The 15,000-nt window shown below is 38.6% G+C and overlaps 1 protein-coding gene and 1 non-coding gene across 2 annotated transcripts in view; one reads left to right on the forward strand and one right to left on the reverse strand.

Annotated features, from left to right (window-relative positions):
• Positions 1–6,070, reverse strand: part of LOC108669493 (transferrin) — a 10,375-nt gene extending 4,305 nt beyond the window's left edge. Inside the window, exons 1-7 of the mRNA XM_018156841.2 lie at positions 5,945–6,070; positions 4,275–4,383; positions 3,572–3,711; positions 3,206–3,231; positions 2,253–2,397; positions 1,301–1,470; positions 621–739 (exon numbers count right to left, since the gene is read on the reverse strand). Coding sequence (XP_018012330.2) covers positions 621–739; positions 1,301–1,470; positions 2,253–2,397; positions 3,206–3,231; positions 3,572–3,711; positions 4,275–4,383; positions 5,945–6,008 — 773 coding nt within the window. The 5' untranslated portion in view covers positions 6,009–6,070. The remainder of the gene's footprint in view (positions 1–620; positions 740–1,300; positions 1,471–2,252; positions 2,398–3,205; positions 3,232–3,571; positions 3,712–4,274; positions 4,384–5,944) is intronic.
• A 1,884-nt stretch (positions 6,071–7,954) lies between these two features.
• Trnai-uau lies at positions 7,955–8,042 on the forward strand. The gene is given in 2 exon segments: positions 7,955–7,992; positions 8,007–8,042. It is a non-coding gene; the product is annotated as a tRNA-Ile (tRNA).
• The last annotated feature ends 6,958 nt before the right edge of the window (positions 8,043–15,000 follow it).

A 15,000-nucleotide genomic window follows, 5' to 3' on the forward strand; every position in this document is an offset into this window, starting at 1 on the left:
GATTTTATTAATTAAAAACAGGGAATGGTTTCATGTCAATGATCAGGGCCCCGACCTTAACGCCTCTGATGGTGGCCTACACCGACTCCGAGGGTCACTGAGCTGTGACGCGAGCGAGGAGCGGGCCCACGTCGAACTTTTCTCTGACCGCTGTTAGAATGCTAGCTGCATTGCCTCTCTGCACAGCCAAACCCAACCTTTGCTCCAACCATAGAGTCTCTCTACGTTCGCCGGACAATTCCGTAATGCGACGGCCAATCTCTGATATTAAAGGACCAGTCGTTCCACCGAATGTGCCCGTCGTTTCTAATGCGACTGGCTCGAAACGATACCGAGCTGCCAACGCCGCGCGACTTAGTTATTAATTGGGACTGAGCTGTTAACTGGGATTCAGTAATCATCTGGGAATAAGGTATTAACTGGGATTCAGTAATTATCTGGGACTAAGTTATGAACTGGGACTTAGTTGTTGACTGGGACTTAGTTATGAACTGGGACTAAGTTATGAACTGAGACTGCATTATTAACTGGGATTCCGATATCACATGAGACTCAATTTCCTGGGACTAATTTATGAACTGGGACTTAGTAATTATAATAATAATTATCTAGGGACTAACTCGTGACCGGTCCTGGTGAGCCATGCGTCCCAGGGCCGGGACGCCCAGGGACAAGGCTGGTCAATGTCCCGCACCGACCCATCGGGACACAGGAGACCGTACTGGGCCCTTTCTGCCAGCTGGACACCGGAACAAACTGTTAACTTATTTATAGCAAAAAATCTGTCATCACATGCAAAAATTGGGAATAATATAATATAATCCGAATATTTTAGTCAAAAATTCAAATACTACATGTGAAAATTAAGAATAATCTGAAATAATCCGAATCTTTTGTTAAATTTTCGATAAAATAACGTTGAAAATTTTGTCGATAAAAACTGTCTTTTAATTTATAAGGCGATATTAGCGTGTTTCGCAACGTGTAAACTACCTACCTGCTTAAAAATTTAACTACGAAAAATAAAGAAGGGATCAGGAACATTGTTTTTTTCCCCGGGAGGAAAGACGGAAAAAATAAATTTATATTGTCGTCTTAGGCGTCAAATTAATTATCTCAATTAGACAGAAAATTAATGACCAGAATTAGCATCTCTATTGTCTACATAATAAATAATAAAAAATTATATTTCAGTTAGGCTAACAATTAGCTCATAGAAATATTATCTGGATCAAACAATGAATTTAGGATTAGAATTATTATTTAAATCATATACAATAAATAAACAAATGACACACACCCGCTCAGTGCTGTTGAAGAAGTCAACAGCAGCGTCGTGTTTGGTCCAGGCCACGTCACCGTTCGCCTTCGTCAGACACTGCAGGGCCCCGACGTACCCCGAGTACTGATCCTCGTCACTGCACTCGGCAGGGTTCGCGCACATCGAGCACAGGTTCGGGTACTTCTTTTCTGCACGTCGTGACGATGAGAGTGGTTAAAAGAGTGTACTAATGTGCACGTCGTGACGATGTGAGGTTAAAAGATTGTACTATTGTGCACGTCGTGACGGTGTGTGGTCATAAGAGTGTACTAATGTGCACGTCGTGACGATGTGTGGTCATAAGAGTGTACTAATGTGCACGTCGTGACGTTGTGTGGTCATAAGAGTGTACTAATGTACTCGTCGTGACGATGAGTGGTCATAAGAGTGTACTAATGTACACGTCGTGACGTTGTGTGGTCATAAGAGTGTACTGATGTGCACGTCGTGACGATGTGTGGTCATAAGAGTGTACTAATGTGCACGTCGTGACGATGTGTGGTCATAAGAGTGTACTAATGTGCACTTCGTGATGTGTGGTCATAAGAGTGTACTAATGTGCACGTCAGACACTGAACCTCTTAAGATATACGACGTGAACGCTTCATGTAAATTAGAATAAATTTACTTTATTTTTCATGCAACATTTATAAAACAAATTATTTCTACAGAGAAGGTTCTAAATATCTTTCGAGTTCCAAAGTGAACGCTTTGGAATAAATTTTGATCAATCCGAATAAATCAAATTGTAATTAAAAAATAACAAACTGTAATTGAAATAAATTATATCTACAATAAGGTATTACATATTTTTCGCGTTCCAAAGTGAACGCTTTGGAATAAATGTTGATCAATCCGAATAAATGAAATTTGAACTAAACAATAACAAATTGTTATTGAAATAAATCATGTGTACAGACGAGTTACTGACTGAGGGCGGCGTCAGTTTCGTTGTCAGGAGCCCATCGTCCAGGCAGGCAGGCGAGACCGAAGAAGTTAGACACGGCCTTCAGGTCGTTCTCGGGCGAGATCAGACCGGACCCACACGACAGCTTCAGCTGCTTCATCTCCAGCAGCTGGTCATACGGCATGGCACATCAATAATTATTATTATTATATTTTACTCATTAGTCTTTACTCATCATTTCGATTGTTAGTTTAAGCTGGTCATAGGGCATGGCACATCAACAATTCATATTATTATATATTACTTTTTACTTATCATTTCGCTTTTTAGTTTACGATTATGTACGATTTTAAAGGTGCCTGTACACGGAGACAGTATTAAAGGCCAGCACAACATTCAAACAAAACGCAGGAACTATTTGCCGTGCTGGCTGTTGGCCTCATGTGTAGGCGCTACTGGCCACGACAGCACCCAGTAACTCCTTAACTAGTACACGGAAGGACCCAGTAACTCCTTTACTAGTAACACGGAAGGACCAGAACTCTTTAACTAGTAACACGGAAGGTCTCAGTAACTCTTTAACTAGTAACACGGAAGGACCCAGTAACTTACACGGAAGGTCTCAGTAACTCTTTAACTAGTAACACGGAAGGACTCAGTAACTAATTATCAGGCCCAGTAGTCTAGTAATAAGTGACGGTTTGAATTTGAAAATTATATTGGCTGCCACTACTGTGCCCGTATGCAAGCATGCACTGGGTCATGAGGATGAAGTCGTTCACACTTATGATGAGCCCTTAGGAGTTAGTATAACTAGCCAGAGTTGCCAGATGGTGAAAAGAGGCCCAAACCAAATCAGCTATAAAAAGGAATTTCAGTTTAATATTTATCCCCGATTTGGTAATTTCCAAGTGCAACAATTCTTTTTTGAGTTTTTCTAATGCACTGAAAAATATATATGTTTAAGACCTTGAAACGGCCACGCCGTCATACCGCGTCGATTCTGCACCGTAAATCAATAAAGGTAATTCATTCTACACAATAAATCAGTTAATTCAGCTCTAATAAATCCCATCGGTTCAGCTCCCCTAACAAATCCCACCAGTTTAGGTCTCCTGATGAATCTCATCGGTTCAGCTTCCCTAATAAATTCCTCCACTTTAGGTCTCTTACAATAAATCACATTGCACGGTTCCGCTTCCCTAATAAACCCCGTCGGTACAGCTTTTTAATAAATCCCATCGGTTCAGGCTTCCTAATAAATCATCGCTTCACGTCACCTAATAAATCTAATCATCCCAAGCCTTTGCAGTGGCACCTTTCAGTTTATTTCAGACATTTACCTGTTCTCCTGTGCACTGCTCGGGTCTGTCCAATAATTTGCACCTTCCCGTAGTATATTTCCTTGGCCAGGAACACGTCTTCTGCTCCTACCACCGTCACGTCAGCCTCCTTCGTCACCAACCGCAGGAGGCAGTCGTACCTGACGAGGATAATAACGCAAATTACCAGCCACCTGAAGTGCAAGCTATTTTATATTACCAGGGACCGAACATCCACAACGGCATGCAAAGTAGGGTCAAAACAAGCTGTGGTCACTTACCAAGTGTAAGGCATCAGAGCGCCTAAATTAAGATGCAGATATTATTCTTTAATTAGAACACAATATTATTCTAGGCGTGAAGATAGAGTCGTGATGGAATTGATTCCGAATAAAAAATTGAATAAAACTGACCAATTGAATTTAATTACGTCTTGGTAGAAAACGGCTAAAATCCATTCATAGGGCATTAATTCACACGCAAAATGAAGCCGGCATTTTTTTTCATGCGTGTCAACTTGAAAATTTTGAATGCATCCTACTTAAAAAAAACGGATTACGGATTTACATGTATCTGTTTGTACTTAGTCCAATACAAAAAGTTAACAGCCCCCATAGATTTGTGTCGTCCAACGCAATTGAAAAAAGTTGTAACTTGGGCAGAAAGTGGGTAATTGTTATAGAATTTTCTCGTTGCACTTCGCACATAAATTCGTAGCACTGACCTGTCTTGGGTGACGAAGCAGGACAGAGGTACAGGATTCTTGCGCGTTTCCATCTTCCGGCACGCCGTCTCCGCGTCGCGGCCAGCAACGCACACCCTGATTTGTCCAACTGTGGACAAATTTATAGCAAAATTAAAATTCAACGAAATATCTACAGAGGTTAAATGGGTTACCATCATTTAAGACGTGAATGGCATTAACGATGGTTAATGCATCCGAAGAAAAATGTTTGAACGCCGGTACTAAGTATTTACCAATTAGCCTCTCAATGAGTATAGAATCGTCGGGCTTATAACTGTATATATTGTAGCGTTTCCAAATCGTTGACTCAAAGTATTAGAACGCAATACATTAATACGAAATATTAAAATTATTAATGCAAATAGATGGAATACATATCGTATGGCGGCACCGAATAGCACTCATGAAGGTTTCATTAGAGGTTGAGCACTACAATCTTCTGGCGGGGTGTGAAGTGCATGATACTTGAGTTACAATGATACAATGGAGCTGTGGCAGCAGCACGTCACGCACACGAAATGCGACACAAAAGAAGCGTTTTGTGCAGCGCTAACAAGCAACTGCATTACACGCATGCAGATTTCTCAAGCTCTCTATAAAAATACAATACACGATCCATTCAATTGCTCATGTGGCTTTATTCTTTGAATGGAAGACTAGCAAAGATTTTTCTATAGTATCATTTTCTACATCGTCTTTCAGAGAAAAACAAAATTCTGCAATTGAGCGTGGAATAATTACGCGAGTTCGAATGAATCAACAGCAAATATTGCACTGAAATTATTTGATGATAAGTGTAATGAACATTAGACAATGCAATAGAAGAACAACATCGAAAGACTTACAACAATGGACGAGAATTTCAATGTAAGGAATATGTGTGTTTCACATAACTAATAACTTGTTAAAGAATATGGATGGATAATACAAACCTGGCGAACATTCTTGCGGTCGGGGTCACGACCATCCGGACTATAAACTTTCAACTGATCAACAATTTTTTTTGCAGCCTTCGACCGATTTTATGTCCATCGACATGAAATATCGGATTCGGTTGAATTTTTAGATCCACTGCGTTTCCAAAATGTAACGGTAAAACGGGCAATTTGGCCTACAAGACCAAACATAACGAATGAAATTTGAATCAACCGACTTACGAATGAAGGAATTCATGCCATATCAGCCTTAAACTGCGATGTTAGATTTTTAGCCGTTTCGTGTATAAACTTGTCATTGAGCTTGTAAACTAAAGTAAGCTCTTGAGCGTTTAACTTAATAATTAATAAGGTTAAAAGATTGTGACAGGGCTATTTGATACATGTTAAAGGACTTTTTATGTTTCTTTTAATTGCGAGTCATTGGATTATAAATGCAAAAAAAAAATTGGATCCCTTATTTGAATTCAGCGTTTTGATTGCAAAGGAAAGGCATAATAACATAACAGCGAATCTGGTGTACGCGTAATTGACCCACACAAACTTGCGTTATTTAGCAGAAAATAGAGAACATAAAAATTTAGCCACAGTTATGTGCTCTTTATGTGAAAATTTATACAACGGACTCGGTGACCCAGCGCCGAGGTTTATTAGTTTAATAGCTACGGCGCCGGCAACCCACCTACCGCCGTAACCTGCCTCCCAACAACTCACCTGCCGCCGTAACCTGCCAGCACAGCAGCGCCACCGCTAGCAAGAAGCAACCTATAGCCCGCATTGCGTTTAGCTTCAGCAAGTCAATATATGCACTAAAGTCAACACAAGCCTGTAAAATAAATTATAAAAAAACATATCAATTAATAAAAATGACATAACTAAATGGATTTGTAAAAGATTAACTTTCAAGAAATAAAAACAAACGGTTGTTTCGCGCCTTAAAGCTTGTTTTGCGGCGTTTATTAATGTACCACAGCTTTCAAGGTCCACATTTGCCCCAAGCCATGAGCGCAGAGCTCTCGTCACGTTCTTCTCAAAGTTGAGTCATAGACTAAAATGTTTGGTTCTCACTCCACAACACTCCTTATTGAGTTCCCATTGAGTCATAACAGGAAATGCACTACTAACTGTCGTGACCAATGTATCTACTGACCCCTGTCGTCTATAGTCAGTTCTTCGAATCGAGTCAGGCGAACGTTCCGACTAAAGCCATAAGCTTGATTTGATATACTTTCATGGGATTGCATGCTTAAAGAAAAAATGCACCATAGTGGAGCATAATATTTATAAAATAGTGACAAAAGTTGAGCGGAAACAGTAGCGTATAGCTCTCGCCGTTACAAGGTGTGGAAGCAAGTGTTCGAATGGAATTTGGTGGAACAGCGTCAACCAAACTGAGTCGTTGCAGCACCCGCCACGAAAATAAATAAATGTTAAATATTTTCCCTTTGAACAAATTGCATTTGTCTGAAACGTCACAACATCTATTTCTATTAGAGGTTGTTTAACAACATTTCTGACATAAATTCACTGATTCATTTCAGCAATTCGCTCCTAGCGTGAACAACCGCAAAGCCATAGCACATATAAGACATCTACACTTGACGGTGGTTAGAATACCACTGCTGTCGCTGTGTGGCGTGCTGTCCAGGGCTCCCAGCCAATAATTTGAGAAAAACTNTTGTCATTTCAAAGAAAAATACGCCCAGACACCCAGGTGACGGCCAAAAAACCCAGATCTGGGTGGAAAAACCCAGCGCTGGGAGGCCTGCTGGCGTCGGCCATCGGGCGCGTCACTCGCCTGATCCGGCGTGGACTGTGGAGCCGTGGACTTTTGAGTCACACAGAATGTCCAACAAATTGTTGCAAAAAAAGTTACAGGTCCAAAGTTACAGGGTCACCGGACGTACGTTCGGTGAATAGTTTAAAAAATCTAATGATTAAAATTAATCTGACCGATGACTGGGAGAACTTTATGTGTGATGGCCTGGAATTCATTATATTTATTGTATGGGGAGAAATTTGAAAGTTATCTCAAATATTTTGGAAAATTACTGAAGATTAATAATAGAAATGTAGTTTTCACTGATTTAAAGATTTGCTCCAAAAATTCATGGTGAAGAAGAAGCAAGTGCATAAATAAGGCAGGCATGCTTGGAATAAAAATAAAAATAATATATTAAAATTATTTGTAGACTTAAATGACATCATTTTGTTGATCTCAGTTACCAGCAGCCGCAACACTTAACTTTTATAGAAGAGATGCAAACGGATATGTGCACTTAGTCGGTTTTATATAAGGGTGTAACTGTATTACGTATATAAACATAAACTCATCTGTGCCAAGTTATAGCAGAATAGGACTGACAGGCGTTTCTTAAACATTAACCAACATACATAAAGAAATTAACTTATTATGTTATCACGCCACAGTTCATAAAAAAACTTTTTCAAATAGTCGGAGAGTAAACAATAAAATCAGTAAAAAGTAGTAAGTGCACGCAGGTATGCCGCTCTTCAGTTCAGTCCCCCCTAAACTCCTTTCATAGAAAATGGTGCTCAGCAGACTCTGAGAAGAACGGTATACATGGGCCAGCTGATGAATTTAACTCTCGTATGTCAAAGAGAACCAAGTTTATATACCTTTACAAGTTTTCTCTTGCAACAGTAAATAAGTTTTGTTAATAAATAGTAAACTATAACAAGTGGTTATCCTTGTCAAAATCAGCCCCAGTGGCGCAATCGGTTAGCGCGCGGTACTTATACGACAGTATTGGCCATGCCGAGGTTGTGAGTTCGAGCCTCACCTGGGGCAGCAATTTTTATGACAATTATCTCTGAAAACGATAGGAACATCACAATGCAAAATATATATCATAATGAAATGTATGATTATGGATGACAGTTATTCTAACTCTTACAAAAGTAACTGTAGGAGCCGATTTTCAATGAAATTATTTGCTCGCATTCTAGCGTGTTTCATATATAATTCAAAGTTAACTGAATATTTAGACTTATTTTAAATTTAAAAAGATAATTAATCATTTTTCGATCGTTACCTTATCATCATTTTATCTGTTCTAGGGAAGAATAATATAGCAATTTATTCGAATGGTGTTAGCAACGCATTTTAAGCTAATCTCAACGAAAAATCCGTCCCCAGTCCATTATACAATTAACCACCCCGCCGGTCTAACCTGATGTGTTATGTTGATCTCAGACTCCAGGTTAACCTTCAATATTAAACGCACAAGATTAAAAGAAACATCTCACAAGCAATACATCAATATTGCAGTACAATAAATTACCATTTGCAACACGCTCACTGAAATGAAATCAGTTTGCGTCACAATTGTCACATTTTTCACACTAGTTTGTGTCACAATTGACACAGTTTTTACACTAGTTTGTGTCACAATTGACACAGTTTTTACACTAGTTTGTGTAACAATTGACACAGTTTTTTTATACCAGTTTGTGTCACAATTGACACAGTTTTTACACTATTTTGTGCCACAATTGACACAGTTTTTACACTACATTGTGTAACAATTGATGCAGTTTTGTACACTAGTTTGTGTCACAATTGACACAGTTTTTACATTAGTTCGTACCACAATTGACACAGTTATTATCACTAGTTTGTGTCACAATTGACACAGTTGTTAACACTCTAATTAACACAATCAAATACTGTTATGAGAGCCTAAATTTATATACATATCAGGATGACTCATTAGTAGGGCATCCTAACCCATATAATAAGCCAAGGAGCGTATCAGTGCGTACGTCCGTCCTGAGCTCGTGCTGTGGGTATGAAAGTGTGTAACAATTTGGACAATCTGATACAGTCATTTTTGTGAGTATAACGCTGGGTCTCGCGACACACTCTCCAGAGCAGCCTACTTTGTAACCTTCTGTTTTCAGGAGTTGCTGAAACATACTCTGAATAATTATTGAAGCATTGTCCAAAAATTGATGCACTTTTTTGTCCACGAGCAGGGACAAAAAATGTTCACCCCCCTTTGTGCCGGGTTAAATTCGACTAGGGTTGACCTACAGATCGGTAGATCTGTAGATCAGTAGATGTACAGATGGGAAAATTTTATTTTTTTCTATTGACTCACTCATTCCTCAGAGTGTATGCTGAAAGACTTTTAATAGAAGTGTTCTAAATAACAGACCTCGCTTCCGTACGGTCAATTACTCGCATGTTTAATAAATAAGCAAATAATACAAAAAAACGTTATCATGAAATTTTCCCATCAATAAATTAACGTTATTGTTACTGGCCACTAATGCCATCTAGTCATGAGCCAATTGCGTGGCTAAACGCCAGAGCTAACAGGAGTGCAAGCAAAGCCAACGTGATTACAAGCAATACAATCGGATTGGTTGAAAGAACTAACAGGAGCGCACAGTACCCTACAGGAGAGCTCGCTTCTGCCAACAGGGGTTCACATAAAATCCGACGCAATTAAGAGCTTACAATACTGTGCGAACAAGTCAACCACAATGCGTGAAACTGCTGATAAGATTACGCGCAGTATTAACAGAAATGCACGCAAAGGCCAAAAGGAGTCCGCGCAGCACTTTACAGGAATGAGCGCAACAGGTAAGAGGGGTGAGCGTAATAGTTAACAGGAGTGCGTGCAACCGTTATTAGGAGTACGAGCATTAGTTAATTAAAAGGATAGTGCACAATAGTTAACACGAGTGCGCGCAACCGTTATCAAGAGTGCGCGAATTAGTTAACACGAGTGAGCGCAATAGTTAACAGGAGCGAGCAACAGTAAACAGGAGTTCGCGCAACCATTATCAAGAGTGCGAGAATTAGTTAACACGAGTGAGCGCAATAGTTAACAGGAGTGCGCAACAGTAAACAGGAGTGCGCGTAACCGTTATCAGGAGTGCGAGCATTAGTTAATTAACAGTGAGCGCAACAGTTAACAGGAGTGAGCGCAATAGTTATAAGGGAGCGAGCAACAGTAAACAGGAGTGCAGCGGTGCTCGATGCTGCAGGTGCAAGCGAGCTCAGTCGGCGCTAGGCTGCAGTGCTGCGAACGGCCGTCAATAAACTTCCGGTCTTACCATAATAAAATATTATAGCGGTGTCAGTGAAGATTAGACCGTGTTGGCCTGTTGCTGATTCTTAACGACCCGGCATCCATGCCAATTTTCACTGCGGCTTTCGAGTTTCGAACCCTCAAGTCACTGCTCTAATCTTACTGATTCTAACCCTTACTCTGTTTCTAGTTTGCACGTCTTCTGAATTGCTTTAGTGTGTCAAGTGTCAGTGGATCATTCAGTATCATACGTGATATATTTCGCTGATGATGTTGTTTGTGAGTTCGAGTGTCATAAATGTTACAAAATAATTTTTTTATGTCGTTAATCAATGACATGAACGAAGTAGAAAATTTCGTTACCTGTAACTTATATTTTATGGACAGAGACATAAATTATTTAACGAATATTTTTTGGACAGAGACATTAAAAAATATTACATTTTGAATACGTTCAATTACGCGTAACTCGAATGATTATTGTATACCTATAGTTTACGACTAAATATTTCTGTATCTGTTGAAACTGATGAGATCAAATTTTCGTGGCCGCTGGAAGATGCAGTTAAGATAATTGCGTGTAGTTTACTACAAACAAAAGGTAAAAAAAACTGTGCTTATCCGTATTGATCAGAACCCAAGATGAATTTACTGCGTGTATCATATCAACAATAAAAGATTACTTCATTTTTACATTCGCATTATGCCCAAAAATCACACCAATAATAATCAACAGTTCACGCTGAGGCTACATACTGGAATGATAATCGTTATAGTTGTGATAATAAAAAATACGATAATCGTGAGCAGTTGCAGTGGACAGCAGCAACCAACACCAGGGGCTACGGCTATAAACTAAAAAAATGCGTTGTAAGACATCCATGCGACAACATTTCTTCTCGCTTCGAGTCACCGACACGTGGAACAGCCTCCCTGACAGCATCGTTGACGCTCCTAGTATGAACGCCTTCAAGAACAGACTAGACGAAGCTATGCAGGAGCAGGAGCATATGTTCGGTCCTAAAATGCCTAGCAAACTACGGAGCTAGGTAATAAGTCCAGCAGCTATCTCAATCAATCGTCAGTTATTGAAAGATCGGGTTACAAAGGCCGGATCCCTTGTGAATCAAGTCACGAAAAAATCAAGAATCGGCAACAGGCCACGGCCTATTTCTTCAGTTCCTACACTTCTATTCTATTCTATTCCGCAATTTTCGGATTTCCGAATTTCAGGAGTGTTGTATCTGGTACAGCTACTGATACTGAGCAGTTAGTGCTGGTGAATTTTCCTTTAAATAAGAAAACGGTTTAATTCAACAGAAAACCAAAGCCACTTTTGTCGTCTACTGGTTGGCTTTTAGATGAAAACCTGAAAACGAATATTCACAAAATAATAATAAATACACTTAAATAGATGGGGATGAGTTTGATTCAATGCATAAATAGATTTTCTTCTGAATTATGCTATCTCTAGATCGATTTTTTGTTGAAAGAAGGAATAATGTGTATAATAATACGGTTTTCCTACGTTCTCATTCTGTTCCGAATTTTAGTTTCGCCTGTGTTGCTGCGCTAGTAACAAGTGAAGTTATTGCTTCTTAGTTTTCCGTTTACGATGCCTTTGCTGAATGAAATCCCCGGTGCAGAGTAGATTTGTGAGAAAAGGGAAAATCTTATGATGATTTGAGCGCGATTGAATTGTTTTAGCCCATTACGTATTGTTTTAGTGGTCACCGCTTCAAGATGGCCGATATCAGCAGTGTTTTTGCTCAGGTGAGTACCGAATTACTTACGAAAAAACGCCCATTATCTCATTCACACATCGTTATTCAAACAGGATTTGGAATGTCTAAGTCTCAATGATATTTTCTCAGAGACAAGTACCGTGACTTTAAATACTAAATATTGTTCAGGGCGATGCATTATGTTTGCGGGTTGCCGGTATTATTAGAATATTAGAGTAGCTTTTGAACCATCTCCTCTTGGTAGGCTGGTTGTTAAAATTGAATCATGGTAGGCTAATTAATTAGACTCGTCAGTCAATAAATACAGTAGCCACCTTGGTACGTTTGTTCCAAATACCGTGAAATACGTTCGTTTGTTTAAATTTCATCTTACAAGATTTGGACTAGCCTACATAAATGCTGATATTGCTGAACTCTAATAATTACATGGTTTTAACTTTTCCACAATCACAATGTGAATGAGTTAAATATAATAAGTTTCAAACCACTCCTTCCAATTTATCCAGCCTAGGTAGGTAATTACCTACTTTACTAATACTTACACATTTTAGATACAATTTAGGTTTAGTTTAGTTAGCCTATACTTCCTATCATGTATTCAAGATTTTATTTCCAATTTGCCATATCGTGCAAAAGTTTCCTAAAATTTTAGCTAAAAACTATTGTTTCATGGGTGATTTTTTAAAATTGCAGGTACCAGAACCTAAAATTAGTAGGCTGTTTTTCTTATTTTTAACTAAATAATTTAGAAAAGGGCAATAGGCCTAGTATGGGTGAAATTGGCCAAATTCACAGGCATTTTATCCTGTTTAGTGTTCACTGGCATTTAAGACCGATTCACAGCCTCACAGGTGGCTTTTGCCGCTGCCCAATTTTCCAGTTAGGGTTTGTTCAGTTGAATGTTATCTGATATGCAACCACAATACTCCAAATACAGCCATTTGGATGCAGTTCCAAACCATTTTTTGTGGAAGATAGATGTGATCAAATCATAAATTTTGGGATAATATTGATGAAAAATTGTTAGACATTTCAGGTTTTAAAATCTTCACACATCTAAATGCAGATTAAGTTAGCTTGGTAACTTCAGGTAAGATCTGTCTCAAGATCAATATTTACCATTTTGTGTCTATCCTTTTATGACATTAAGATTTCTGAGGACTCTAAAAACTTCATTTGATGGAGACATTTTTCATCCAGAATTTTTGATGCAAACAAATAAAGTGGCTTCACTTTCCAAGGTTAATCTTCATGCTCTAAGGTCATGAAATTTGCAGAAATATTATTTTCAATTTTCTTTTAATTTTTTTCAGTTATGATACTTTTTGACATGCTTCAACATTGTAAACATTGTAGCTTGTAGAATGGTGAATTGTAGCTAAGAATGGTGAACAATTGATGTCATTGTTTTTGTGATGAAAACAATAGTGTATTTGCAGGCAGCATGACATTCAGGCATGAATAACTTGTATTTATTGAAATAATGAATAATATTTTGAAAAATCATTTTGATATAATTTTTACCTGGTGACTGTAAGTACAATGGTGGTGATATGATGCTAGCAAACAACATTGAGGGATGAGATTTTTTCTTCTTGACCCTAGAAGTGTTGGATGCAATTTTCCTATGCATTGGCCAATGAAATCTACAAAGCTGGTATTATTTTACCTGGCATCAAATTAAAGCTATCACTGTAACCCTTACTGTACTGTATTGGTACAATTGTACCTACACTCTGTACAATTTTCTTGTTATAACATCATGCAGCTTGAAGAGGTTTGAAATATTTCATCCACAATAGACTATTAATTTATGGTTGTGGACTTGCATGCATCAAAAAACTTTCATGATAATGTAATGATTGCATATCCACATGTAAGTAGAATCGAATAAATGCTTCAAAAACCTCATCAATGTGCATCAAATGATTAATATTTTAGTGTTGAACCTTATGACATTGCAGGTAAGATGACTAAATGAGGGGGTGGGACAGTGGGAAGCAGGAATGATCTATTTTATAGTCATTTTTTTGAACAATTAAATGTAACTTGTGCTGTGCACTGATGCCTGGATAATAGTCATCTATGCCAGCTAAATTCATGCTCATACTGCAGTTAGCATGCAGATGAATAATAGAAAGTTGGTGTTAATCAACAAGGCTCAATTTTTAATTGTCCAAGACCAAGTAATTAAATTTATTCTATTTAATGTAAATAATATCTGTTACTGATACTCAATAGGGTTTCATTTTCTCATTGGTCAAAATGATCCAAGTCACCCTATCAATGGTCCAAGGCACCCTGTTTTAGGGTATGTTATGATTTTCTGTGAAATATCTTAGGAATGAGGTTTTTGCCTATTAACTCCTGCATTGATGAGATAAATATTACTGGTAACTTGCTAACAATTTCACTTGTTATTCCCATGTATATTTGATGCTATAATTTCTAGGGAATTGAAAGTTCATATATGGAGTACAAATTTTACTATTACTAACCTTTCAGTTACCTACTTTCTTTTGACTTGTTTGTGTTAGGTATACAGCTCCAGAAGCTCATGCTATGGCTCATTAAGTACATTTTCTGAACTATGTCATTTCTACTTTAGCCCTTAAGAATAATACAAATAATTAGCCTGCCAAAAATTTGTGTTTGGAGGTGATGTTGAGTGGGATAACACACAGTAGGCCAGTGAGTGAAGTTTTCTGTATGAATGGTGAGTCAAGTTTTACTGAGAGGGCTGTGAGCATTATGCCCATGATAGAGTGAAAAGGCCCCTCTCTGATGCACAGATGCAGTCTGGAGAGGGCAATTTTTAGGCTGTTTTGAGAGGGTTGATGCATGGGCTGTTGTGAAAGGGCTGGTGAGTGGACTGTTGTGAGAGGGCTGGTGAGTGGACTGTTGTGAGAGGGCTGGTGAGTGGACTGTTGTGAGAGGGCTGGTGAGTGGACTGTTGTGAGAG

The sequence above is a fragment of the Hyalella azteca genome, unplaced genomic scaffold, assembly GCF_000764305.2.
Source record: "Hyalella azteca isolate HAZT.00-mixed unplaced genomic scaffold, Hazt_2.0.2 contig3593, whole genome shotgun sequence".
In the NCBI taxonomy this organism is placed as follows: Eukaryota; Metazoa; Arthropoda; class Malacostraca; order Amphipoda; family Hyalellidae; genus Hyalella; species Hyalella azteca.